Source organism: Sceloporus undulatus, chromosome 4 (genome assembly GCF_019175285.1).
Source record: "Sceloporus undulatus isolate JIND9_A2432 ecotype Alabama chromosome 4, SceUnd_v1.1, whole genome shotgun sequence".
Taxonomy (NCBI): domain Eukaryota; kingdom Metazoa; phylum Chordata; class Lepidosauria; order Squamata; family Phrynosomatidae; genus Sceloporus; species Sceloporus undulatus.
The window spans coordinates 40,647,271-40,674,250 of record NC_056525.1 but is presented as its reverse complement, the minus strand read 5'-3'; the positions used below and the strand labels follow the sequence as shown (position 1 = coordinate 40,674,250).

Sequence of the window (26,980 nt, the reverse complement as noted above, 5' to 3'; positions counted from 1 at the left end):
TCACTATGTCTGAATTAAGCCATTGTCACTGGTTCCAGACTGGAGAACATTTTCATTGTAACATCTAGAGTCTAGATCTTGAAACATAGGCTAATTAAAAACAAAATAATTATGTTCATATGTTTTTAGGCCTCTGGTATTAGTCATGAACTCTGGGTTCAGGGAGAAAGGTGTTCAGCCTGCTCCTTTTTCTACCCTCTCAAGAATGTCCATGCTTCCCCCTTGTTTCCATTTTTGCTGGACAATTTGGAGCTGGACAGTTCAAGACAGTTTATTTTTTCATGTACATTTTAAGGTATCATTTTTCCATACTCATTTTCAGAGTGATGTATATGGTCTTCAACTTCCCACCCAAAAGAAAACAAAAGTGTGAGTTAGGTTAGGAAGGAGTAATTCAGTACGCTTCACTGCTGAGCAAAGATTTGAACTCAAGTGTTCCTACATTCAAGTCCAATGTTCAACCCACTATACCATAATGGCTCTTGAGAGTAAAATGCTTAGCGCCCCCCCCCCCCCCCTGTTTTGGACAATATTCCAAAAATTGATGATTTAAAAAAACCTTGGCACTTAGCTTGCTGAAAATTTCAGTCTGGAAATTGGAAAAGAATGCTTGCATTAGTTTTCCACCAGATTTGGTTATTTTCCCAACATTCAGCAAACCTCCACCCTCAGTTGAGAAGAATAGATCAGTAACAATATTCTACACAGTTTTCAAAGTTTTGGGGGCATTTCATTTATACAGAAATACACTTTTTGTTTTGCATAACCCTTATATTTGCAGAAAATCATGTTTCCTATGCAGAAAAACATTTTATGCACATTTTTGGTGAATGTAGAAAATCCATATGTATTTTGTGTAAAACAGTTCCCTGGAAGATTTTGCAGAATGCCATTACCTCCTGAGAACTGTGCACACATTTTCATTTTCTCCCCTAGCATGGAGAAAATTTTGGAAACTGTTCACCCTTGCATGCAAGGGCAAAGAGCATATAGGTCCAAAACACACTGCAGAAATAATCCAGTTTGAGACTGCTTTAACTGTCCTGGCTCAATGCTAGGAAATTCTGAGAACTGTAAGTTTGTGAGACATTTAGTTATCTCTGTCAGAGAGCTGTGGTGGCATGATAAATTACAATTTCCAGGATTCTCTAGTATTGAGCTAGGACAGTTAAAGGAGTATCAAACTGGATTATTTCTGCAGTGTGTTTTGGACCAAAGACTTACATTATACTTCAATTGAGCTAATTTCATACATTTTTTCTTCTCCTTTCTGCTTCAGGTGTGTCAAGTGTGTAAATAAATATTCCACACAAGAAGCCCTGGAACATCATTTACAGACAGCAACACACAATTTCCCCTGCCCTCACTGCCAAAAGGTAGGTAGGTGGGCTTGATGAAGTTACTTGACTGTTGGATGTATAGCTGCTTTTTTCATCCATTGCTCTTAGTCCACCTTATTTATTTATCCAGGCTTTCCTACTGTGTCCTGCTCAGAGAGTTTGGGTCAAGAAAATAAAGTCATGCTCCCAGCCTTTCAGCAGCACATTTGTGAATTCATGCTAATGTCCAGCTGACCTGTGCAATCCACACTGCAGATCCAGAGTGTCACAGAAATTTAGCCTGTACTACATTGTCTCCAGTTAACTAGGAACATTTTGTCCTTCCATGTTGCATCTGCAGGAGCTAACCATGTAGTTATAACTAAAAGACTCATTTAAAATTTCTTAAATCACCCTCCATTCTGGATGTGAGTTGCCTTACTATGTTTTCTTATGGATGAAAAATGTATGCTCTTTGATGAAGGATAACAGATAACCTTACTCTAAAGTCATCTGTCCTTTTTGCAGGTGTTCCCCTGTGAGAGGTACTTGCGGCGGCACCTCCCTACACATGGGGGTGGAGGCAAATTCAAATGCCAGATCTGCAAGAAATTCTTCCGCCGAGAACACTACCTCAAACTACATGCTCACATTCACTCTGGTAGGTAATAAGGCTAAGGTCTTTGCAACTTGTCAAACTAATTCAGTTTTAGATTTAGGGACTTAGCTGTTGCCATCATTTGCATTGGTCAGTAGCCCACACTGGATTTCACTTATCTGTAAGAGTAATTTTATTACTCTTACTTTATTTTATTTTATTTTATCGGTAAGTGTAAATTTACAGCGCTTTATAAATAAAGGTTAATAATAATAATAATAATAATAATAATAATAATAATAATAATAATAATTGCCACCAGCTTGGTGATTGTTAGCATTAATTAGCTTGAAGCTTACTGGTCAGGTTGTGGGCATCCTGCATAAAACAGGATAAGCACATTATTTCCCAGAGTAAAGCTTCATAAGAATCAGTGTACCTCTATAGAGGATTTGGAAATAGTGGGTTGAGCTAGAAGCATGAAACATTATACAAATTCCTTTTGTCTCTTGGGATTCTCCCTCAAGCCTCATCTCTCATGCATTTTTAGAACCACCCTTTCCTACCTGTTTATGAAAGGTTGCATTCTCCTAGGGGTGAAACACACAGGCAAAATAAAGCAATTTCCAGCCGCTATGAAGGCAGGGCATTTAGATGATGCATGAGGCAAAAGCGGGTGGAAAGTAGAATGAAACCATGTTTTGGAGCTAAAATACAGAGCAAAAAAAGTCCCAGTACTCTGACTTAACACAGAAAATGCACATCTTTACACCTGCATATAAATAGTCCGGCGCTAGCACAGGGCTGCAGCAAAGCCAAAAAGTAAAAGTGCCACAATACCAGTGGATGTGAATGCAACATATGTTAGAAAAATTTGTTTGGGTGATGTCTCTTGCCCTTGGTTCCAAACTGGTACCAACTGGAACTCAGGATCAAAGCAAACTCCAACACAGGCTTCAGCTTGCTGAAATAATGCCTAGTTAAACAGCTGCTTAATTAATGAAACAAACTTCAGCAAGCTTCACTCAATGAGGGCTTTTATTGTCTTAGTTGCTATATACACAAGCTAATAGCTAATAACTGTACAACACATCTTTCTCTTAAAGTCCATACTCACAGAAAAAAAAAACCTAGAACATAAGATCAGTCTTTGTTCTCTCACAAGAATAAGATTCCCACGATGTGGTCCAGCTAGGGATGCCATAACCCGGCTGCAGGCGTGCCAAACCCGCTTTTGGGGTTGCTGGCACGGTCACGGTCCGGTTTCATGCCAAAAGCGGGTCTGCCCCGCCTGCAGCCACCTCTGCCCCCACACACGCCTTCCTTATGGCCGCGGCTGCTCATGCAGCCGGCCGGCCACCCACTTCCGCGTCGGCCTCTGCCTCCTCCTTCTCCTCCGCCCCCTGCACGCTCCCTCTGGCCACCAGCCACCCTTCTCCAGCCTCCTTCTCCCCTCCGTACATCCCCCTGGCCTGCAGGGCTGTGCGCAGCTGGCTGGCTGGCTGGCCACCCACCTCCTCCTCTGCAATCGCGCCGAGCAGTTGCCCAGGCACAGCCGGCAGAAGCGCGCGATTGGCCCACTTGCCTGCCTGGGCCCTGGCCGCACGCCGGCCTCAAAAGGGAGCTGGTCCCTTTAAGGAGGCAGAGCCTCAGAAGGGGGGGAGGAGGAGGAGGAGCCACCCGCAGAGCTAATGAGGAGAACTTCCTCCTCCTCCGGAGTCTGGGGCTGGACAGCCCACCCCTTCTCCAGGCCGGAGCCTGTGAGAGCTGGCAGGGGGGGGGCTGTCCCAGCCCCAGTCTGCCCCCATTGGCCAGCCAGGCTCAGGAGGAGGAGCTCCTCCTCTGTTGGGCCAGGCTGCAGCCAGAAGGGGCCATTTCCTTTGCCCTTTTTTGGCGCGAAGGAGGAGGAGGAGGATGAAGAGGGGGAGGAGGGGGAGGAGGAGGTGAGTGGCCAGTTCCAGTAGGAATGCTTTTTATTTTTTAAAGTGCATTTTTCCCAAGTCCCTTTTCTGTGTGTTTTTGGTGCTTGTAATGCTAACAAGTCTCCCTTGTTTTGTCAATGATAGTGTGGTGATGATGATGCAATAAGCCTCTGAAATATGCAAGAGGCCATGTTAAGTAAAGCCATGTCAAATGCCCAAATGTGCTGTTGTGTGTTTTGGAATGGAGGAGGGGGTGATTTGGCCAGAAAGAGGAGTACATTTCTGCCATCTGTCCTCCATTTTGATCATGCCTAAGAAACATGCATTTATATTAACATTTTTAAAAAAATCATCAAATTTTTTAACATGTCCTCCATTTTTTTTTTAAAAAGTGTCCTACATTTGAAACTTTTGTTCTACATTTTTCCCGGTTTGGAGGTCTTGATTTATGGCAACCCTAGGTCCAACCTCTTTCCCACAAGTTGCCATGCAACATAGGAACCAATCACAGTATAAATAGAAAACATGTCTTGTTTACATTTTGTCTTGTCCGTTGTCCTTGAACACTTTGTCTGAGGCCTAGACTTTTCCTTCAGCTGCAACCAATTTAAACTTTAGCAAACCAATGTCACATCTGGACATTTTAAATATAAATACAGTGGTGCCTCGGGTTACGAAATTAATTCGTTCCGCGGCCGCTTTCGTAACCCGAAAAGCCTTCGTAAGCCGAATTGCCATAGGCGCTAATGGGGAAAAGCCGCGATTCCGTGCGAAAAAGCCGAAAACAGCACCAAAAGTTTTTTCGTAACCCGAAAAAACATTCGTAACCCGGAACAATGATTCCCTATGGGATTTTTTCGTATCCCGAAAATTTCGTAACCTGGGTATTTCGTATCCCGAGGTACCACTGTATACAATAACAACATACACAAACCAGACAGCCCAAAAGGGGACAACGGGGTGAAGGGGTCATGGGGCGGGGGGAGTCCATGGTTGTGTTTTGCCAATGTATCACTCAGCACACCAATGTACTGATGCCCTGTACTGGCAGTGCATTGCATGTGTGATTGTCTTGCCAATTAAAGCAGCAACCATCCAGTGGAATGGAATCTGGGCAGGACATGGGAGGTAGAGGTCGCAGGCAGTGTGTTTGTACAATGGTGCACATACCGGGGGGGGGGGGCAACAAAAATAACACAGTGCAGCTTGACATTTTGTCTTGTGGACTGCCCGTGGATTTTCAGCTTGCCTTGAGAGTGGGCCATGCGGACAGCTGAGTTTTCACCTGCTTTTGGAAAATGCAGGATCGAGCTGCTTTTTTCCTGCCTGCCTGCTCTGGCCTCTTAGTCTTTGTTGGAAACCATGTTACAATATCTTTCATTGTAAAGACTTTTTAAATGGGTCATTTCAACACCTGATCTAGAATACCCTAGAAATATTTAATAATTAATAGGGATGATCATTGTGTGGTCCCCATATGTTTGGTGGCTTATTCCTGCCTGTTGGAAAAAATTGGAAGGGGTGATAGTTTTTGAATCCTGGAAGCCTCCACACAGTCAGCAGAAAATTTTCAGCCTTTAAACCAAGCCCAGCTTGTACTGTTTGGTGAGTTCATGTCTCTTTCCTGTGCAGGAGAAAAGCCTTTTAAATGCTCAATGTGTGACTCAGCCTTCAACAGGAAAGATAAACTCAAAAGGCACATGCTGATCCATGAGCCTTACAAGAAGTATAAATGTCCCTTCTCGTAAGTACCAGATAATCAACAACAGTTGATTTTACAGAGAAACAGACTTCTTACGTTTACTAGCCCTAGGATTTTTGTCACTTGTTGGACCTGTCTTCTTGAGACATTTGCTGAGAAGGCATTTTGCTGGGATATAGGTTTACTGTCTTTGTTTGCTATAAATTGGCAGGGTGAGAGTAGCTGTGCTAGAGATGGATAGCTAGATCAGATGGTTTTCTGGTTTCTTCCAATTCTTCAATTAAGGAAAAATCTCCAGCTTCTTTTCTGGCATTATATTTGTGTCCCATTTTCAGTAAGCCAATTTTAAAAAAGCTTTGCAGAAGGAAAAACAACATAGAGCTTCTTTCTTTTGGCAAAGCAATAGTATCTGCATTGCTATTCAGGCTTCTATTTCTGTTTTCAGTGCTATGTTGAGGAGCCTAGTAGGCCCTTGTAATCATTCTACCATTTAAATTACAGGATACAACTGCAGTGAAAGTACCTGCATGCTACTGAAACAGAGAACCACATTTGAGACTCCCATCTATATTTTATTCATCATTTTGCTTCTTGTTCCTGTTGCAGAAATCATACAGGCTGCAATAAGGAGTTCAACAGGCCGGACAAGTTGAAAGCCCATATTCTCTCCCATTCAGGTAAATGAGTTTGTGGCTTTAGCTTTTTCCTATGCTGTAAATAAACAGTATTTCTTAATTCCCTTCATTCTTCCCAAATAAGCTTTAGTTTATTGTTTTTCAATTGCAGTGAAGAGGGCAAATCAATGTTGCTCAAGCCGTGAGGTTTTAGGATCATCCTGTTGAGCTTTGATTAAGCTAAACTGAATTCTGTCTCCCACCTATGATAAATAATCCACCTTGCATTGAAGTTTCTGTTTCAGAAACCATCCACAGAAGCCAGTGATAGCAAAAACCCTCAATAAATTATGCCTGTTCCATTATTCTACAACACTTAGGTTCTATCCAGAAATTACCGTATATACTCGTGTATAAGTTGACCTCATTAGTCGAGGGCAGTTTTTGGATCCAAAATCATGGATTTTGATATGACCCGTGGATAAATCGAGGGGCAAACACTGGAGGATGTTACAAAAGATCTAAAGGGGGGGGGAAACAAAGCACAAATTCCCTCCCTATATCTCACTCTCTGGATCTCTCCCAAGCATCAGTCTCAGCATGGAAAAGGGGAAACAAACCTCAGTGTGTACACACACACACTCTTCCCCTTATGAAAAGCATCTCCAAGGCACATGGCTTGCGAAAAGGAGGACAGACCCCACTGTCTCTCTGCTTATCACCCCCAGGACTCCCAAGGCTCATAGCTTGCAGAAATGGAGGATAGGCCTTTCTCTCTCTCTGCTTCTCACCCCCAGAACTCCCAAGCCTCATGGCTTTCAGAAAGAGAGGACAGGGCTTTCTTTCTCTCTCCTCACCCCCAGAACTCCCAAGACTCATGGCTTTCAGAAATAGAGGACAGAGCTTTCTCTCTCTCTCCTTCTCATCCCCAGGACTTCCAGGCAAAACGGGGTACAAGCCTGGGCATACTTTCTTTGTGTTCCTTCTCTCAGCAGAAGCTTGTTAGGTCTGGCTCCGCAGGAAGGCTGAGAGCCTGGGAAACACACACACACACACACACACACACACACAGAGGGAGAGAGGAGGAGAGGAGAGCTGGCGCCGGGGCTTCAAACAGGGAGCCGTTACAAGGCTACAGAGGAAGGTGGGCACTTCTTCTTTCACAAAATTTATTAGCATTAACTCATTGACCCTTCCATAAGTCTATCCAGGATTTTGGAGTTCATTTTGGGGCATACATTTTTCGACTTATAGTCGAGTATATACGGTATTCAGAATGATAGACTTCATATGGTGTTTCATGCAAAACTCTATGTGTCATATACTGTGGTCTGGTTTGGGAGACAGATTGGTTTGATATTTATGTTTGTTAGATAGAGCTGATGTAATATAGTAGCTAAGAATGCAAACTGTGCAGAGGATGGGTAGTCTTTTGCCAGGGATGCTTTTACTGGATTCTTACACTGGCAGAGAGTTGTATTAGATGATTCTTGGGGTCCCTTCAGATTCTACAGTCCAGTTAAGTCCCAGGTTCACATTGCATCTTGGTCACAAAGTCACAAGGTGGCTCTAGCCCAGGGTGGGCAATGTGTTATGTTGCTGAACTGCAGCTCAAGCCACCATAGCCAATGATAAAGAATTCTGAGAGTTGCAGTTCAACAGTATCTGAAGGGATGCACTTTGTCAACTCCTGCTCTAGTCAAAACATTAGTACACAAGTACAGTAGACCCTTGTTATATGCTGGGGTTTGGTTCCAAGATCCCCCATGTATAACAAAATCCATGGATGCTCAAGTCCTGTTAAATATAATGACGTAGCAAAATGGTGTTCCTTATAAAAAATGGAAAATCAAGGTTTGAGATTTGAAATTTATACTTTTTTTTAAACATTTTCAAACTGTGTATGCTTGAATCCGTGTATAAAAAATCCGTGTATAAGAAGGACCAACTGTAATTCAGCTGTTTGTGTTCTCATTTGTTTAGGGATGAAGATCCACAAGTGCCAATACTGCCATAAGGCCTTTAGCCGTCGAGCTCACATGGTGGAACATCAACGTGCTCACACAGGCAACTACAAGTACCGTTGTCCTACTTGTAGCAAAGGCTTTACGCGACAGAAATACATGAAAGACCACAAGTGCAGGCTGAGCTCATCCAAGGACAAAGAGCTGCCAATCAGAAAGTCCCAGAAGAAGTGGGGGACTCGTGGGCGAAAAATGGGACTTCCTCTTTCAACTCAGTTGGCCTTGGCTGAACTGAAAGACAATACAGGTGGAGAGAACCCTCAAAAAAGTGTTTCCAATAAAGAACAGTTTCCAGAGTCTGATACAGTCCTGTCCATTGTGGTTGGCAGGCCAGCAGCAGTGTCATCATCAGATTCAGACCATGGTAACCCTACCCTGCGCAGTGGCATCCAATCCAATCTTGCTCTCACTGAGTTGCAGCCTGGTTCAGAGAGCCCATGTACCATGCTGGCTGTCCCTGTTTACATTCAGGCTACTGACTGACTGAATAATACTGTGATCTGTGAATCCACTTAGTGGGAAGAACATTCCTATTGTCTTTGATAGAAATGTCCTACAGTCAGGAAGAGGTGTGTGTTCATAACTATTGGGCTGCTGAGATGAGAAAATGCATTGGGGAAAGAAAATAATTCCATTTTCTAGATAACATATTCGAAAGGGACTGTTACTAATCAGCAGAGGTAATGAAAATACAGTTATATGCTTTGTGTTGGTGGTCAGTGGTAAATGAGGTTCATGTTCTCTCCTGAACCCAATGAGAAACACAATCCTGTTAATTGAAGTATGCTGCAAATTTCTTCAACTCAGCTCCCTCCCGCCCTGAACCAGATCCTTGAACCTTCTAAGGCCTGCTGTGACTTGTTTAACGACTTTTTTGCGGATAAAACCTCTCGTATAAGCGAAGATCTGAACGCCGACATTTTAGCAGAACCTAGGGTAGAAGTATCCAGAGCCTCCGTGGACTATGTTAAACTGGATCAGTTTGAGTTGGTGAGTACCGAGGATGTGGACAAGATCCTCGGAAGTGTTCGGAAAACAACCTGCTCTCTTGATCCCTGTCCCTCGTGGTTAGCGGCCCAGGGGGGACCGGAGGTAACATTATTGTTACGCTGGATAGTTAATACATCTCTGAGGGATGGGCTATTTCCATCTCAATTGAAATTGGCCATTGTAAAACCTATTTTAAAAAAGCCCTCCCTCGACCCCCTGGTTCATAATAATTATCGGCCTGTTTCGCTGCTACCATTTTTGGGTAAGGTGATTGAGAGGGCAGTTGCAATCCAGCTTCAGGCGGTCTTGGATGAAACGGATTATCTGGACCCATTTCAAACTGGCTTCTGGGCGGGTTACGGGGTTGAGACGGCCATGGTCGCCTTGGTCGATGATCTCCGTCTGGGCATCGACAGGGGAAGCGTGTCCCTGCTGGTGCTCTTGGACATCTCAGCGGCTTTCGATACCATAGACCATGGTATCCTTCTGGGACGCCTGGCAGAGGTGGGGATCGGGGGCACTGCGCTCCAGTGGTTCCGGTCCTACCTCTCCGGGAGGTCCCAGATGGTGCAGCTGGGAGACGTGTGCTCCGACGAGCGGGCCCTTAAAACTGGGGTCCCTCAAGGAGCCATTCTGTCTCCCATGCTATTCAACATTTACATGAAACCGCTGGGAGAGATCATCCGGAGACATGGGGCGCAGGGTTATCAGTACGCTGATGACACCCAAATTATTTTCTCTATGTCTCCAACTGATGCAGTGACTGGGGATGGCGTCTCTCCTCTCGTGGCCTGTCTAGAGTCAGTAATGGGCTGGATGAGGAAAAACCGACTCAGTCTGAATCCAGAGAAAACGGAGGTACTAGTGATAGGTTCTCCTGGTCCAGGAATGGCGGTGGTTCCACCTGTCCTGAACGGGGTCATGCTCCCTGTGAAGGACTCCGTCCGCAGTTTGGGGGTGCTTCTTGACTCGTCGCTTCACCTGACTGCTCAGGTGAATGCGACGGTCAAGAGCACCTGTTATCAGCTTCGGCTTATTCGCCAGCTGCACCCATACCTGGCCCAGAGAGACCTAGAAACTGTTGTACTCTGGTAACTTCGAGACTGGATTTCTGCAATGTACTCTACATGGGGCAACCCTTATACCAAACTCGGAGGCTGCAAATGGTGCAGAATATGGCAGCCCGGCTGGTCACTGGTGCTCCCAGGACCAGCCATATAACACCGGTTTTGAAAGATCTCCATTGGCTGCCCATTCGCTTCCGAGCTCAATATAAGGTGTTGGTGATCAGCTATAAAGCCCTAAATGGCTTGGGCCCAGGATACCTAAAGGACCGCCTCTCCCCGTACATTCCGCCTTGCACCCTCAGAACATCTGGGCAGCAATTACTGAAGGTGCCTGGGGCTAGGTTAGCCTCCACTACACGGAGGACATTCTCCACGGCTGCCCCAGCCCTTTGGAATACGCTGCCCACTGAGCTCCGCTCGACTACTACCCTGGCCCAATTCAGGAAGGACTTAAAAACCTTCCTGTTCCAACAGGCATTCCCCGACTAAAAATCCTGTGGGCCTCCCTCCTCTTCCGTGGCCAAGAGGTTGGGCTAAGGGGCTTTTAATCCTGTTGGTTTTTGTTGATAGTTTTTTATTGTCTGTATGGTCTGCCTGTAGTTGTATTTTTATATTGTTATGGCACCATTGTTTTTAACCTTGTTGTAAGCCGCCCTGATCTTGGGAAGGGCGGGATATAAATAAAAATTTTATTATTTATTATTTATTCAAGACGAGGGATTATTTTAAGAACTGTTATAGTATACCCCATTTGTGGCTCTATTCTAAAATCTGCTTTGCCCAGTATTGGGATGGTTTGCCTTTCCACTTCAAGCAGTTCTTCCTACTGGAAGGACTTCATTATGTAATGCTTTGGGAACCTCATTCATAAATATTCACATAGATGGAATCTAACACTCTATCTTTCCAATGAGTATAAAAAGGAGAAGTTGTTGTGTAAGAATCCAATGGACTCTAAATTTCAGCATTCCCCTGTTAACATTGTAGGATTTTCAAATGGCGAGTAGTAGTATTACATGAAATGTAAAGTATCTGATAAATTATTTGAAAATGGAAGCATTCAGGATGTGTCTAGGCAAGAGGAGTCTAGATCCTGACAAGGGACTGAGAATGTTAAATTATACATAACTAGTAATCCCTCAGTGGGGGAATCCAGAAAACTTAAATTGTTATACAGCTTGAGTCTCTCTTATCTGGAATTCAAAAATCTGAAATACTCCAAAAACCAAAACTTTTTTCATCCGATAGTTTAGTGTACACAAACATTGTTTCAGGTACAAACATATTACAAATATTGTATAAAATTATAATTAAGCATGTGTTATAAGATGCATATGAAACATAAAATAATTTTGTGCTTAGACCTGGGTCCTGTCTCCAAGATACTTCATTATGTACATATATGCATATTCAGAAATTCCAACATTGAAAAAAAAAATCAAAATCCCAAACACTTTGGTCCCAAGCATTTCAGATAAGGAAGACTCAACCTTTATCAAGAACAACACCTAAACTAAAAGTTACATTCCTAACTGCATTTTTGTAAAGCCATGGCACCACTATATAGTTTGCCCTTTATATCTGCGGGGTTATGTTCCTCCTCCACCCCATGATGCCAAAACTGTGGGACCTCAAGTCTTGTTGGATCATAGAATCATAGAGTTGGAAGAGACCGCAAGGGCCATCCAGTCCAACCCCCTGCCATGCAGGAAATCTAGATCAAAGCATCCCCGACAGATGGCCATCCAGCCTATGTTTAAAGACCTCCAAGGAAGGAGACTCCACTACACTCCGAGGGAGTTTGTTCCACTGTCGAACAGCCCTTACTGTCAGGAAGTTCCTCTTAATGTTGAGGTGGAATCTCTTTTCCTGTAGCTTGCATCCATTGCTCTGGGTCCTAGTCTCTGGAGCAGCAGAAAACAAGCTAGCTCCCTCAATATGACATCCCTTCACGTATTTAAACAGGACTGATCATATCACTTCTTAACCTTCTCTTCTCCAGGCTAAACAGCCCCAGCTCCCTAAGTCGTTCCTCATAGGACATGGTTTCCAGATCCTTCACCATTTTGGTCACCCTACTTTGGACACGCTCCAGTTTCTCAACATCCTTTTTAAATTGTGGTGCCCAGAACTGGACACAATATTCCAGGTGGGGCCTGACCAGAGCGGAACAGAGTGGCGCTATTACTTCCCTTGATCTAGACACTATCTTAATGGTGGTGCACCATCCGCGTGGTCATGCTGGCGCAACCATGTGCATGCACTGCATTTCGGAAAATAGGATGGGGTCATCTGCAGATGTTCCAATCCGCCAATGACAGGCCCACAGTTGCGGTGGACCGAGTGTACAATTAAGTTACAATGGGAGTTCTCCAGTTCTTTACAAATGGGCTCAAATTAACATTCCACTTGACAGGACGTGGAGCTACTGTGGACTGCTCTGCTACTGCTTGAAATCACTTGTTTACTGAAACAAGAGTTGCTACTAGACTGGCACTATGCAGTGACCTCCTCAAATGTTCTGGAGTAATTCTCTAGAGCTGAACAAGTAGCTGCTATGGATGTATTAAGGGCCAAGCGCATGCACTAAGAAATAATGAATGACAACTCAATCCAGATTAATATGATTATTATGTTGGCTGTTGATGAAGCACTTGTATTTTACGTTACATTCACAATACATGCCAGAGTTGTCTGGCTATCCATTTTTAACTGTTCCTAAATGTTTGTGACCATAAGCTTCAGAAAAACTGATGCATTATGTTACACTAAAGCTTTATGAATCCTTGAGTCTTGAGTCTCTTGGCATTTTAATTTTTTTTAAAGTAGCATTCTTCTGCTTATCTTTATTATGTTGACATCGTATCTGTCCTCTAAGGAACTCCAAAGTGGCATTTGTCTTACTATTTTGTGTGAGAAATCAACTTGTCCAAGACCATTTATAATATAATCCTGTTCATACTTGGATACAAGTTAATTAAGTGGGACTAAGGTCCAAAACACACTTCAGAAATAAGCCACTTTGAGACAGCTTTAACTGGCTCAGTGCTATGGAATCATGGGAATTGTAGTTTATTGTGGCACCAGAACTCTGATAGAGAAAGCTAAATGTCTCACAAAACTACAGTTCCCAGAATTCCCTAGCATTGAGTCAGGGCAGTTAAAGCGGTCTCAAACTGGATGATTTCTACAGTGTGTTTTGGACCCAAGTTTCAGGTTAGTCTGTTGTAGGACTGCAGGCGCATTGAATTGCATTCTGCATCCAAAACTGCTCAGATCTGTACCATAATGGTTCTGATGATGAACTCTCAGAATATCTTGGGTGTTTCTGAAGGAAGAAATTTGTATTTTAATTAGCTTCGAAGACCTCGTTGTTCCTGCAGTCCCTGAAAACTGGATTGTCTGTTTTACAGAGAAGAAATTGAGAGAAAGCCATTTAGTAGACGTGTTCATAGATAAACTTTCCTACCTCCCATTTTTATTTAAACAATGACTGCACAGGTAAAGAAGTTACATGAGATAATATGCGCAGCATTAAAATCTAGCTGTATTGCAGGATTTTTCGCATATCACGAACGAAAATGTATACCATATATACTCGACTGTAAGTTGACCTCGTGTATAAGTTGATGGCAGGTTTTGGGGGCAAATTATGGATTTTGATATGACCCATGGATAGGTCAATGGTAAAACTTAGCAGCATGTAACAAAGGAGGTAAAGGATGAAGCAAAGGAAAATGATGCTAAAGAACTTACAAGTTTTCGATACCCTAATGACTGGATGGATGAGATAGCAGAGGGGGGTGGCACTTCTTTTAGGTGCTTTGAGAAGGGATTAAGCTCTCACCTTTCACAAGGGGATGGTTCTTTTTTTGATAGGAGTAAAAGTACAGTACTGAAATTGACCCGTGGATAAGTCATCCCAGGTTTTTGGGGTCAATTTTTTAAACTAAAATTTCTAGACTTATACATTAGTATATACAGTAGATTAAAATTAGCTTTTAAAAGCATGCCTTTTTGCAATGAGGCAGAAGTCTCATATCAAACTACAAATTGCAAAGTTATTTCCCAGTGGATGATTTTTAAAATATATTTGGTTCGGATTAGCTTGAAAACAAAAGCCATTTCGTCTCTGAAAACGACTTCATCAGAAGTCTCCTGTTACTTTCAATCTGTGTAGGGTTCCTTTAAAATTTTACATTAGCTTCAAGTAATTTAATTCAGGGCCCGAGCAAACAGGCCAAAATAAAGCTGCTTCAGGTCACTTTGGAGGTATGCTGTTCAAATGACACACACATCTTAAGAGGCCAGAAGCTGCGCCAAAGCTGCACTCCAGTCTTTAGGACTGAAGCTTGGCTTTGGAGTGGCTTCCGACCTCTTAAGACGCACGCAGCCTTTAAACAGCATACTTCCAAAGTGACCCAAAGAAGTTGCTTGTGGGTTTTTCGGGCTCTGTGGCCATGTTCTAGAAGAGTTTATTCCTGACGTTTCCCCAGCGTCTGTGGCTGGCATCTTCCGAAGAAGCATTATTTTGGTTTGTCTGTTCAGTCCCTTAGTCACTAAAAAAGATTATTCAGTTTCTAGATACCGGTCCAAATCTTATTACATCCCTGCCGTGGTCAGCAAAATAGAATATATGTGTTTCATGTGATGAAAAACGGAAAATGAATGATAGATGATCCCATTCCCAATAATACAGACTCTTGAAAATGTGCAGAATAATCCTTAGTAGTTTTACTGTGATGTCAGTCCAATAGCTCAATGAGTTTGCAAATGTGTCTTGCATTGAAGGCCTAGTTTATTTCTGGTATGTGTGTTCAAAAACACCAGAATAAACAAAAAGTTGCTGAATATATTCTCTTAACCTTTTCTGTAACACTTGACAGTACAGTATAATTATGTGGCCTCTCTCTACCGCTTGTCTGGCTGCATTGCAGTTGATGCTTTGGAGGCGCAGGTGGGATGTTTGGAAAGCCAGGTTATTTCTGGAAGAAATATAGAACATTTCCTTTTACATGTTCTCTTTTAAGCACTGTTTTCATTCATGATTATAGGTTAGGTACCCTGAAGGCAGTAGATCCTGCCTGATCTTGGAAAATAAGCAGGGTTGGCCCTAGTTGGATGGGAAACCGACCCCTCAATATTCCTTGCCTTGGAAAACTCTTTGAGATTACTTGGGTTGCCATAAGTCAAGACAGGTGGCTTGAATCTTTTTCTAGCTTTATTCTGGCTATGTCTTTGAACTTTTGTGTATTTTAATGTAATTCTAGGATTTTGACTGTTTTTATAGGATTTTTAGACTTGTTTTAAATTTTATTGCATTAAAAAAATATCCCCCCCCATGAACCGCCTGGAGTTCCTTCTGGAGAAAGGCGGCATACAAATGAAATAAATGAGCTACTAACTACAACTCCCGACAGCCTTCGCGCTCTATTTACAGCTCTACCTCTCAACCCTACGTTTCCTGAGAGAAGTTGAGGGGAGGAACATTTTAATGACATCTCCAAGCAATCTTTGCGCTCTATTTACATCTCTCTTTCTCTGGGCCCTGCCTGAATAGGTTTCTTGAAAAAAAGCTGAGAGGAAGAAGGTGAACACTTTATAACAAAAAAACTACAATTCCCAGCAACCTTTGCGATCTGTTTACCGTTTTGCTCTCTATGTCTCTCTGAGAAAAGCTGAGGGGAGGACCACTTTATAACAAAAAACTACAACTCCCAGCAACCTTTGCGCCCTGTTTTCAGGGTTTTTTTTCCCTCTCAGAAAAACTGAGGGGAGAACTACTTTATAACCAAAAAGCCCTACAACTTCCAGCGACCTTTGCGCTCTATTTACAAGTCTCTCTCGGGCCTGCCTGAATATGTTTCCTGAGAAAAACTGAGGTGGAGGAAAATCACTTTATAACTCCAAAAGAACTACAACTCCCGATACCCTTTGCGCCCTATTTAGAGCTCTCTCTCCCTCCCTCCCTCCCTCGTGAGGTGAGGGGGGCGGGGTTCCAGTGTCGCCGTGGCGCCGGGTGACGTAAGAGGCTGGGGGCGGTGCTCCTCCGGGCCGTGATTCGGCCAGCCGGGTGTCAGTCGGGGGTCGCCTCTCGGGCCTGCGCAGGAGAGACCCTGCCGGAGCTTGCTGACTGAGGGGAAGGAAGGAAGGAAGGAGGGGAAGTCCGGGGCTGGCGTTGCCGCTTCAGAGCCTCGACGGCCGCCGCCGCCGCCGCCGCCCCGCTTTCCTCCCTTCGGGTCTTGGGGTCGTCGGAGCCAGGCGCGGCCATGTCGGGGCTCCTGGGGAAGCTGTTCGGGACGGGCGGCGGAGGGAAGGGCGGCGGGAAGGGCCCCTCTCCGCAGGAGGCCATCCAGCGGCTTCGGGACACCGAGGAGATGCTGAGCAAGAAGCAGGAGTTCCTGGAGAAGAAGATCGAGCAGGAGCTGGCCGCCGCCCGGAAGCACGGCACCAAGAACAAGCGCGGTGAGCGCCCGCCCCTGGGGAGAGCATGCGGGTTCAGGGCGCTTTAACTCCCCCCTTCCCTTCCTGGGTGCCTTTTCCTGCCTTCCCACAAACAGCAATGGGATGCTAAATGGCTGGAGATGGGCTGTGGGTGCGTTTACACTGTAGAAATAATGCGGTTTGACACCAATTTAAGCCTCCCCTGGTGCCCTTCGCCTCCTTAGGCGCAGATGTGTCAAAGTGTCCCATCGAGGAGGGAGGAAGCTTGTTTTCTCTGCTCCAGAGAACAGGATGCAGGAAAAGCCACCAGGAGGAACTTCCTGAGAGTGTAATGGAGTCTCCTTCCTTGGAGGTCTTTATGCAGAGGCTGGATGGCCATCTGTCACAGGGGATGCATGGCAGAATGGGCTTGGACTGGATGGCCCTTGAGGTCTCTTCCAACTCCATGACTCTATGAATATTCACCCCCTCACATCAGATAGCTTAGAAAGCATTGATTTAGTTAACTAGCATACAGTCTGACAGCTAGCAGTACATAGGTTACATAGGTTTAAGTCCCAGTGAACCTACAAGGCATAATCCTTAATAAATGTGCATAGCATTGCAGTCATAACACACACACACAGCTGCTTAAAGCAGTTAAGGTAAGGGCATTATCACCCACAGAGACTGCAAGACAGTGAAGGAAGCTACAGCTGTCAATAGAATGGTACAGAAGTCAGGCACAAAGTACTCAAGCGCTTCAGTCTAAAGGTTTGACAGAGAAGGGAAGCTTTCATTCTGTGCCTGAAAACTGTGACTGAAGTGTCCTCCTCAGAAAGGCTGGTTGCAAGAGATAAGTAAAAGTGCACTGCTTTGAGTATCATGAAGGTTTTCACCACAACAATGCAGACATTTGGGGGCTGTTTTGTGTATGTCACTGGATAGCTACAAGTTTATTGGTATAGTGACATAAACTAGCGTTTGAGGATTTAAGCATTATTGAGAGCTCCATTGTGATTTAGTGGTTTGAGGGTTGGACTGTGACTCTGGAGGCCAGTCCCAGCTCTGCCATGGAAAGCCACTGGGTGACTCTGGGTTTGCCACTCTGTCAGCCTCAGAGGATGGCACTGGAAAACCCCATCTGGAGAAACTTGCTTAGAAAACCCCATGATAGGCTCACCTTAGAGTCACTGTAAGTTGGAAATGACTTGAAGGCAAACAACAACCACAACAGCAAATACTGTATTATTTTTGAGGTGGACTATTGCCTAGAGTAGCTCACACTTCATACTTCCTCTCCTTTGAAGGTCTTTAAACAGAGGTTGGATGTACATCTTTCAGGCGTCCTGTTTTTTTTTAGGTATATATTAGTAATGTCTCTATTTTTGTTATTTGGACCTATATTTCAAGACTTTGCTCTAGTAGTTTACTGTATAGTCTTTCACCCTGCTCCACTTAACTTTTGCCATAGCATTGAGGACAATGATTGAAGTGAGGTGTAAAAAATGGTAACTATGGGTTCCCTCCTAAAAACTCATTTTCTAAGTGTTTGCTGAGTTTTGGGTTGTGTCCTGGGACTGAAATTATTCAAGGCCAAGACAGAGACCACACTGTATAGAATGACCTATAATTTAATATTGCGCTTGAACTCTGGTGAGGTAAGGGTTATTATGGCTCATTTCTTCGTTGAGCTTCAGGCACATGGAGGAGATGATAAACAAGATCTCATTCATGAAACTGCTGTGCGTTTTCCATTTATGTTGGATGAGGCTGTTGTTTGTTGATAGATATGATCTGCGTAATGTTTTGTGACTGATAATTGGTGTACTGTGCACATTCATATCAAAACAAAACAAGGTCTCTCCAACAATGCTAAAACTGTTTATTTTCACATCATGGAGAAATTCTGTATAAATAGTTTGTTTATTTTCTTTCCCCCCCCTTTTTTTTTTGCAAAGTCAACTTGATATAACAGTGACCAGAGGAAAATGCCCTAAAGAGAAAGCCATAGGCTTATTTGATTTGCCACCAGACTACTTAGAATAATTAAGTTTTTTTTTTTAATTTGGAAAAATGTTTCCTTTTTCTAGACAAGTAAGAAACTAGATTGGTGTTCTGGCTTTGAAATAGTATATCATTTTATTATGAAACAGGAATTACTGACATCTGGTGTGGTGTAGTCATTCATAGCACATTTTTGACTGAAATCAACCCAGTTCAGTAGCTCAGGCTGCACTGTTACAGAAGCCTACAAATATACAGCCCAAGTTGGTCATCAGAAGCTCATATTTCCACTTGTGATAGAGAGCGGCTCTATCCTCTTTCCCACCTTCCTCCTTGGTGATGGCGAAGGAATGGAATGTCTTTCCCACAGACATGCTATTTTCCTGTTCAAAGTATTTTCAAAGAACAGCATGGCAAGCCCACAAAACCATCCACGACCTTAATTCATCCTCCAAAAAGAAAACATAAAGACATCAGCAATTTGTTCAAAAAATGATTATATAGCAACATAATGTAAATAGTAATAAAGCAATTTTCAGAAATGAATTTGCTGCAATCCTTATACAAATTAGCAAAGTTGATTGCATATCCCCAGAGAGCCAGGATGATCTAGTGCAGGGGTAGGCAACCCTTTTGAGCCGGGGGCCGGGTTGCTGTCCCTCAGACAACTGGGGGGCCGGAGCCAAAAAATAAATAAGTAAATAATTTTTTAAAAATTAAATAAATAAATAAACCGGGACAAATGTAGGACAACATTTTCAAATGGAGGGCACTTTTAAAATAAAAAATGGAGGGCATGTGAAAAAAATTGCTGATTTTTTAAAAAATGTTAAGATAAATGCATGTTTCTGAGGCTTCTATAGACAATTGCCCCACCATGCTCCTCACGCGAGACGCCAAAGGCCCCGGCGGCAATTGACGCCAGGACCAGACTGGGGCCGGTCCCAAGGCCTCGCTGGGCCGCATTCGGCCCGCGGGCCGCAGGTTGCCTACCCCTGATCTAGTGGTTTGAGCCCTGGACTATGATTATGGAGACCAGGTTTCTAATTCCTATTCAGTCACGAGAATTGCTTGGTGAGCTTGGGCAAGTCACACTTTCTCAGACTCAAAGGAAGGCAAAGGCAAACCTCTCTGAACAAATCTTGGCAAGAAAACACCATTATAGGTTCACTTTAGGGTCATCATACATCTCCATACGTTGGAAACACACACACAATAATCCACATACTGCAGATGGAGCCTGTATATACACATGTATAAGTCTAGAAATTTAGGTCAAAGAATTAACCCCAAAAACCTGAGTTGACTTACCTATGGGTCAATTTTAGTACTGCATCTTAACTCTTATTTAAAAGAAGGAACCATAATCTGGTGAAAAGCAAGAGTATAATCTGTCCTGGAAGCATTGAGCCCCTCACTCTCTCATCCATCCAGCCTTAAGAGTGAGCACAAAGAGTTATGTCTGCTGAAATTTTGTAACTTCTTTGACATTGTTTTCCTTTGCTTCATCCTTTAAATCCTTTGTTATATGCCCCTAAATTTCATCCTCAACTTATCCATGGGTCATATCAAAATCCATAATTTTGGCCCGCAAACCTGCCCTTGACTTATACATGAGGTTGACTTATAGTTGCATATATATGGTAAGAGACCGCAGCATGTCTTAAGTCTACTTTCAAAATGACGTTTTATTATCCTATTCAGAAAAATGCATTGTGGCCTTATTAATGAGTCTTTCAATGACTTTCAATGTTTTCAGGTTTCATAGTTAAATGGACTTAGATTCATATTGTTTTACATATCCATTTTACAGAAAGGTTGTAAAAGTGTAATGCCATCTGTCTAGCTCAGCATGCTGCTATATCTTCCCCAAAATAGCATCCCTTTGGGTTGGCACACTGGTGACCACCTATTATTTCACTGTGGTCAAAAATCGTTAAATCTTCCATTATGCTGAAGGTTCTTGAAGAATTGCTCTGTAGCTTACTTAGCTAAACTGTCTTTAAATTTGACTTTAGTTTTCATTACTTCTTTTTCTTTTTCCTTTTAATTTCATTGGAGAAATATTTAACTGTAGTCTGATCCAAGTGTTCCAGATAAAAACCAATAATTGTTCTGTAAAACTTTGGTCTTTATAGAAACCTCGCCTAAATGGTTAAAGCTATAATAATTCATTGTTGTTGTTAGCTGTATTTGGGTTGGCCCCAACTCAGGGTGACCCTGTGGATGAGACATCTCCAGAAACCCCTGTCCTCAATTGCTCTGCTCAGGTCCCACACATTCATGTGCGTTATCTTTCTGATTGCGTCTGTCTGTCTGGCATGTGGTCCTCCTCTCTTTCTGCCACTTTCCCTAGCATTATTGGCTTTTCTAGTGAGTCATGCTTTCTCATGATGTGACCAAAGTATTCAGCCTCAGTTTTATCATCTTGACTTCCAGGAAGAGTTCTGGCTTCATCTGTTCCAGAACCCATTTGTTTGTATATTTGGCTGTCCATGGTATCCTCAGTACTCTTCTCCAGCACCACATCTCAAATGAGCTGATTTTCTTCCTATTGGCTTTCTTAACTGTCTACCCCTCACACCTATACATGGTGATGGGGAATATGGTGACTTGAACGGGTCTAACTGTAGTGCTCAGTTGTTTACAGTTTATTTTTTTTAAAAAAAACTTGTTTTGCAGTAAGCAGTTGTAAAATAAGTTAATAAAAATCATTAAAAGGATGGATACTTACAGTATTTTTCCCTAATAAAGTTAATGCTTGAATATAGTTGGCCATTATATGACAATAAAGATTGATCCAATCTTTTTTAATCCAGTCTCTAAGGTTATGCTCCACATAGCAGATAATAATATTTTAAGCTTCTTATTGTGTATGATTACATGCCAGTGCTGCATGCACTGCTAGCGTGTAGGTGCTAAATGAGACTGGGACAATACGGCTAGTTTGAAACACTTTAATCAGCACTTTGAATTCAGCATCACCCCCATTTGCAGGGGTAGTGCCAGATTTGAGGATATCCTAGGCATTGTGCTGCCTGCCTTCTCAATGGGCTCTCCTATAGATTTATAAGATAGTGGTGGGTAGTAGTAGCCACTACAGGCATCTCTTTTACTAAGGAAGCAGGGCTGGTGACTGAGAAGTAAAGCACAGAGTGAGAATGCAGTTGCCCACCATTTTCATTTCCTTCTTGACTTGCAGGAACCTCTGGAAAAGATAGAAACAGAAGAAGATCCTGTTTGTTTGTGTTGCCAGTGCTTCCTGCATATTAGTCACTCTTCTGTCCTCTGATAAGTATGGAGAGTCTGGGTCTTGCTCACTTGTACAGATACTTGGATAAGGGCAAACAGCAAGTGAAATCTTGATATTTTCCTTCTTAGCCAAATTACTGTATGAGTGAGACCCTGGTAGCCTAGGTAATTGGCATTTTATTTGGGTTTGGAGAAAATGCCTATAAGTTTTTTGTTTCTGTTTTTGTGAACAATCTTTCCATTAACTGTACCTTGGACTTGCATGTTTCCACTTAACACTAAAGGAGAGTGAAGCTTTATTTAAATACTCCTCAGAAATTAGATGCAACTACATATCAGGAGGTGCAAGATTATACTGTACTCAAGTCAAGTTAACGGTTATTGTACTAGCCAAAGGCCATGATAAAATGAGCTTATCAAAAAGCATAAAACTTTTAAAACAAAAGACATAGAATACAAAGGACAAAAAATGTCCCCACATTTAGTGTGCAGTTAGAATAGTTAACTCAGTTGACTACAGCAGAATTGTATTTATTATTTATATGCAGTGACTGTGCTGTAATAAACAATATCTGTGCCAATAACAACTTGATTGTCCTCTTCAGCTCCCAAATTAAAAACTACAGCTGTGTGTTTGTTAGCAATATAGTGTTAATTTATTTCTTTTTTAATCTTCATTTATTCTGTGTATTCCCATTGCTTGGCAAAAATGGATTCAGTTTAAAAATGTCAAAGACTACAGTGCACTTGCAAAATCTTTCTGTTGTTGTTTCTGACTTCAAGTTGTTACCGACTTATGGCGACCCTGAGGCGAACCTGTCATGGGGTTTTCTTGGCAAGATTTGTTCAGAGGAGGTCTGCTGTTGCTTTCCCCTGAGGCTAAGAGTATATGACTTGCCCAAGTGGGTTTCATGGCCCAGCTGGGACTCAAACCCTGGTCTCCAGAGTCATTGTCATAACACTCAAAACACTACACTACTCTGGTTCTCTAAATGTATTTTGAAAAAAACATGGTTGTGAAATATATTCATACCTGTTTTTTCTACATAAAAATATTTTATTAGCTTTACACTCGTCCTTCCACATTTGCTGGGGCACAAGACCCCCCTGAAAGTGGAAAAATGCCAAATAACAAAAACATGTTTTTACCTGAGAGAACACCTCTCTAGGAATCTCTAGGTCCTCCGGTGCAACTCTGTGGTCAGCATTTGCCAAACATTGACCATAGGGCCTCGAGTGTGAATTCTGGTTAAAGTTGACCATAGGGTTGTACTGGAGGACCATAGAGAAGGCTCTGAAGCTCTGAAGCCTTGGTGCAATCACCAGAGCTATGGTCTCATTTTTGATAGTCCAGCTGCTTTTGACCGTGTCATGGGGAATAGGCCCATCAAGGTAGAATGATATGGGAGCACAGCTGTCATGCACAGACTTGTCAAAAAAATAAATAAATTAAAGACTAATATGAGAATTTTAAACTAGTCCAAAAACAGGTAGCACTCATGCTGGACCAAGATTGGAATTATATGTTCTGATTATCCGTCTTATACCCAAATGAATGGGATTGTCAGTATTTCAGTACATTGTTTTCATAGAATCATAGAGTTGGAAGAGACCACAAGGGCCATCTAGTTGAACCCCCTGTCATGCAGGAAATCTCAATCAAAGCATCCCCGACAGATGTCCATCTAGCCTCTGTTTAAAGACCTCTAAGTAAGGAGACTCTGAGGGAGTTTGTTTCACTGTCGAACAGCTGTTACAGTCAGGAGGTTCCTCCTAATGTTGAGGTGGAATCTCTTTTCCTGTAGCTTGCATCGATTGCTCCGGGTCCTAGTCTCTGGAGCAGCAGAAAACAAGCTTGCTCCCTCCTCAATATGACATCGTTCAAGTATTTAATGAGGGCTATCATATTACCTCTTAATCTTCTCTTCTCCAGGCTAAACATCCCCAGCTTCCTAAGTCGATCCCCATAGGGCATGGTTTCAAGACCCTTCACCATTTTAGTCACCCTCCTTTGGAAACGCTCCAGTTTCTCAACATCTTTTTAAAATTGTGGTGCCCAGAACTGTACACAATATTCCAGGTGAGGCCTGACTAGAGCAGAATAGAGTGGCACTATTGCTTCCCTTGATCTAGACACTATACTTCTATTGATGCAGCCTAAAATTGCATTGGCCTTGTTAGCTGCCGCATCGCACTGTTCACTAATGTTCAATTTGTGGTCTACTTGGACTCCCAGATCCCTTTCACAGTAGTTTCATTCAGCCAGGTGTTGCCAATCCTGTATATGTTCATTTCATTTTTCCGTCCTAAGTGTGGTACCTTACATTTCTCTGTGTTGAAATTCATTTTGTTAGCTTTGGCCCAGCTTTCTAATCTATAAAGGTCATTCTGAAGTTTGATCCTGTCCTCTTGGGTATTAGCTACTCCTCCTAATTTGGTGTCATCTGCAAATTTGATAAGTATACCCCCAATTCTGTCATCCAAGTTATTGATAAAAATGTTGAATAGCATTGGGCCCAGGACAGAATCCTGTGGCGGCACCATTTGCGGAGCCAGTTATTCACCTCTGCTATTTTCCTCTCCCTTCCTGGACCATGCCCTTCGACTGGGAGAAGAGAGGAGATGACAACCTGTGCATCCATCTCTTTCAACTTCCTACCCAAAACCTCATAATCCCTTATGATATTCTGAAGGCTGTGCCTTGCAGTATCATTGTTTCCCACATGAACCAAAAGAAAGGGGTGATGGTCAGTAGACTTGACAAGTCTTGTCAGCCTCTCTGTCACATCACGGATCTTTGCCCCAGGGAGACAACACACCTCCCGAGACATCTTGTCAGTCCCACAAATCACTGGTTCAGTGCCATTGAGCAAGGAGTCCCCCATGACCACCACACGCCTCCTCTGAGGCTTAGCAGCGGCTGTTCCCTTTGGTGGAACTCTCACGGTCCCCTGCTGTGTCCCTGAAGTCTGTCCCTGCTGCTGTTCCTCATCATCCTTGATAATAGAGAGAGAGTCAAATCTATTCTGTAGCTGCAAGCTCACAGAATGTTCCTTGGCTTCCCTTCTTCTGTGTGTAACATTCCTCCAACTATCTACTTCTGTTGTATGTGAAGTGACCTCTTCCTCCCCAGCAATTTTCTCTGTGTGTTTCCCATCCAGGACCATCTGGTCTGTTCTGGTCAGGAAAACCTATTGCTCCCTATGATGCTGAAGTGTAGCTACCTGGGCCTCCAGCTGCTGTACTTTCTCTTCTAAGAGGGATACCAACTTGCACTTAGTGCAGGTGAAGTTCCCCACATCTGTAGGCAAGAAGACAAACATCCCCACAAGCGTTGCAGGTGGCTGCAGCAGGTCCCTCAGTGTCCATACTGAAAAGTCTTAAGGAGGCAGGGAAACAAAACTGTGGGCTTTCCCTGTTAAACACCAGTGTAAAGAAACCCTGTGGGCCTGGCCTTTGTCCCAAACTCTGTTAGTGAGCTCAATCAACAGAGCCAAGTCTCTCACTCACTTCCTCTGAGCAAGTCCCCACAAACCCCTTTAGGGAGTAGTGAACAGAAAAGTGTAAAAATGAAGGAGATGTCCTCCAGCACTGTGCCCAGGTGATCTTCTCCTCTGTACTTCAAACCCTCCTTGCCTATAAAAAATAAAAATGAATAAAAGAAAAATTGAATGTGAAAAGAAAAACTTCGTGTGCAGTTAGGCTCGTGCCTGTACCAGCAGTTTCTATAGAATGGACTTCTAGCTCCTCCTCCTCCCAGTGACCAAAAGAAATGGCTCCCACTTTGAAATTTTAAGCTCCTACCAAGCAAAGTGGACTCAGAAAACCAGGCTCCCTTTTGCAAGGTATGTCCTAGAATTCCTCTACCAGCAGTTTCTGTAAAATGGGCTTCTAGCTCCTCCTCCTCCCAGTGACCATTTTGAAATTTTAAGCTCTTACCAAGCAAAGCGGACACAGAAAACCAGGCTCCCTTTTGCAAAATGGGTGTCTTGACTTATCTCAGGTGCTGTCCACACGGGTCAGAAGGCCCACGTTCCCTCTGCCTTGCACTGTCCTGTTTGGATGATGCAGGCCAAAACCTTGGGGATAGGATTGGGCCCGTTCATGGCAAAATGGCTGCGGATCTGTTGAATTCAGCCCTGGAAGTCCTGGAAACTGCGGAAAACTCTGGCTGTTCAAACAGCCCCCATGTTCCTTACCTTTCTGCGATACTGCTTCTACTGTGAAGTCCCCCATTGCTATATCTGATGTGGAAATGGAGCACCTGGCCACATAGATGTAGCCATGTGCACTGGTTCTGCACCTGATACAGTGACTTCTCAGTAAGAGTAATGTTGCAGAAAGGTAATGAGTGCATGGTGATGGCGGGTCCCCATGCTGCCCCAAGGATAGGTGTGTAAATACCTGCCCTTCCCTACGGTGGCCTGGGGACCCACCTCAGTGAGCACCCAGACTCAGCCTGTGCTATCTTGGCCTGACTGCTCATGGCCTCAGTCTTTCAAGATTTACATAGTTACATACAGTTTTTAAATGACTCTGTTATGCTTTGTTCTGATTCAAGTCATATCAATATTCAAATCTGGATACTAAAATGAATCAATTATGATTTCTAAATTTACAAGTCTCTTAGAGAAATAATAATTGAGGTCCTTATCAGATATAACATACAATGTAATAGATGTAGCATAACAAGCCTGATTAGGATCTATCTTATTATGTTCAAATTGTCAAAAAAAGAGACAGAATTTGATTTATTGTTTTAGATATTATGTTTTACCTCTGGATAAATAGTTTTCTAGAGGCATTCTGGTCATAAGTGTCAGAAATTATTGGCAAGATTGTGAAATTTTTTGCATGAGAATAATCGTGCTGTATCTATTTTGGATATGAGTGTTATAAAAAATTAATTGCATGAAAATTTGAGTACCTATATCAGAGTAAATTGACTGCAATTAAACATAATAATAATAATAATAATAATAATAATAATAATAATAATAATAATAATAATGATAATAATAATAATAATAATATTTATTTGTATACCGCTATTCCAACATTA

At 42.9% G+C, this 26,980-nt stretch overlaps 2 protein-coding genes across 4 annotated transcripts in view; both read left to right on the top strand.

Annotated features, from left to right (window-relative positions):
• The window catches only part of ZNF341 (zinc finger protein 341), a 33,008-nt gene extending 23,908 nt beyond the window's left edge, over positions 1-9,100 (top strand). For all 3 annotated transcript variants that reach the window (XM_042465045.1, XM_042465044.1, XM_042465046.1), the window contains 5 exons: positions 1,280-1,376; positions 1,848-1,980; positions 5,472-5,583; positions 6,148-6,218; positions 8,139-9,100. In XM_042465045.1, coding sequence (XP_042320979.1) covers positions 1,280-1,376; positions 1,848-1,980; positions 5,472-5,583; positions 6,148-6,218; positions 8,139-8,662 — 937 coding nt within the window. In that variant the 3' untranslated portion in view covers positions 8,663-9,100. The remainder of the gene's footprint in view (positions 1-1,279; positions 1,377-1,847; positions 1,981-5,471; positions 5,584-6,147; positions 6,219-8,138) is intronic.
• Positions 9,101-16,267: 7,167 nt separating this feature from the next.
• CHMP4B (charged multivesicular body protein 4B) overlaps positions 16,268-26,980 on the top strand; it is a 21,677-nt gene continuing 10,964 nt past the window's right edge. The window contains exon 1 of the mRNA XM_042465015.1: positions 16,268-16,701. Within this exon, the coding sequence (XP_042320949.1) occupies positions 16,506-16,701 (196 nt within the window). The 5' untranslated portion in view covers positions 16,268-16,505. The remainder of the gene's footprint in view (positions 16,702-26,980) is intronic.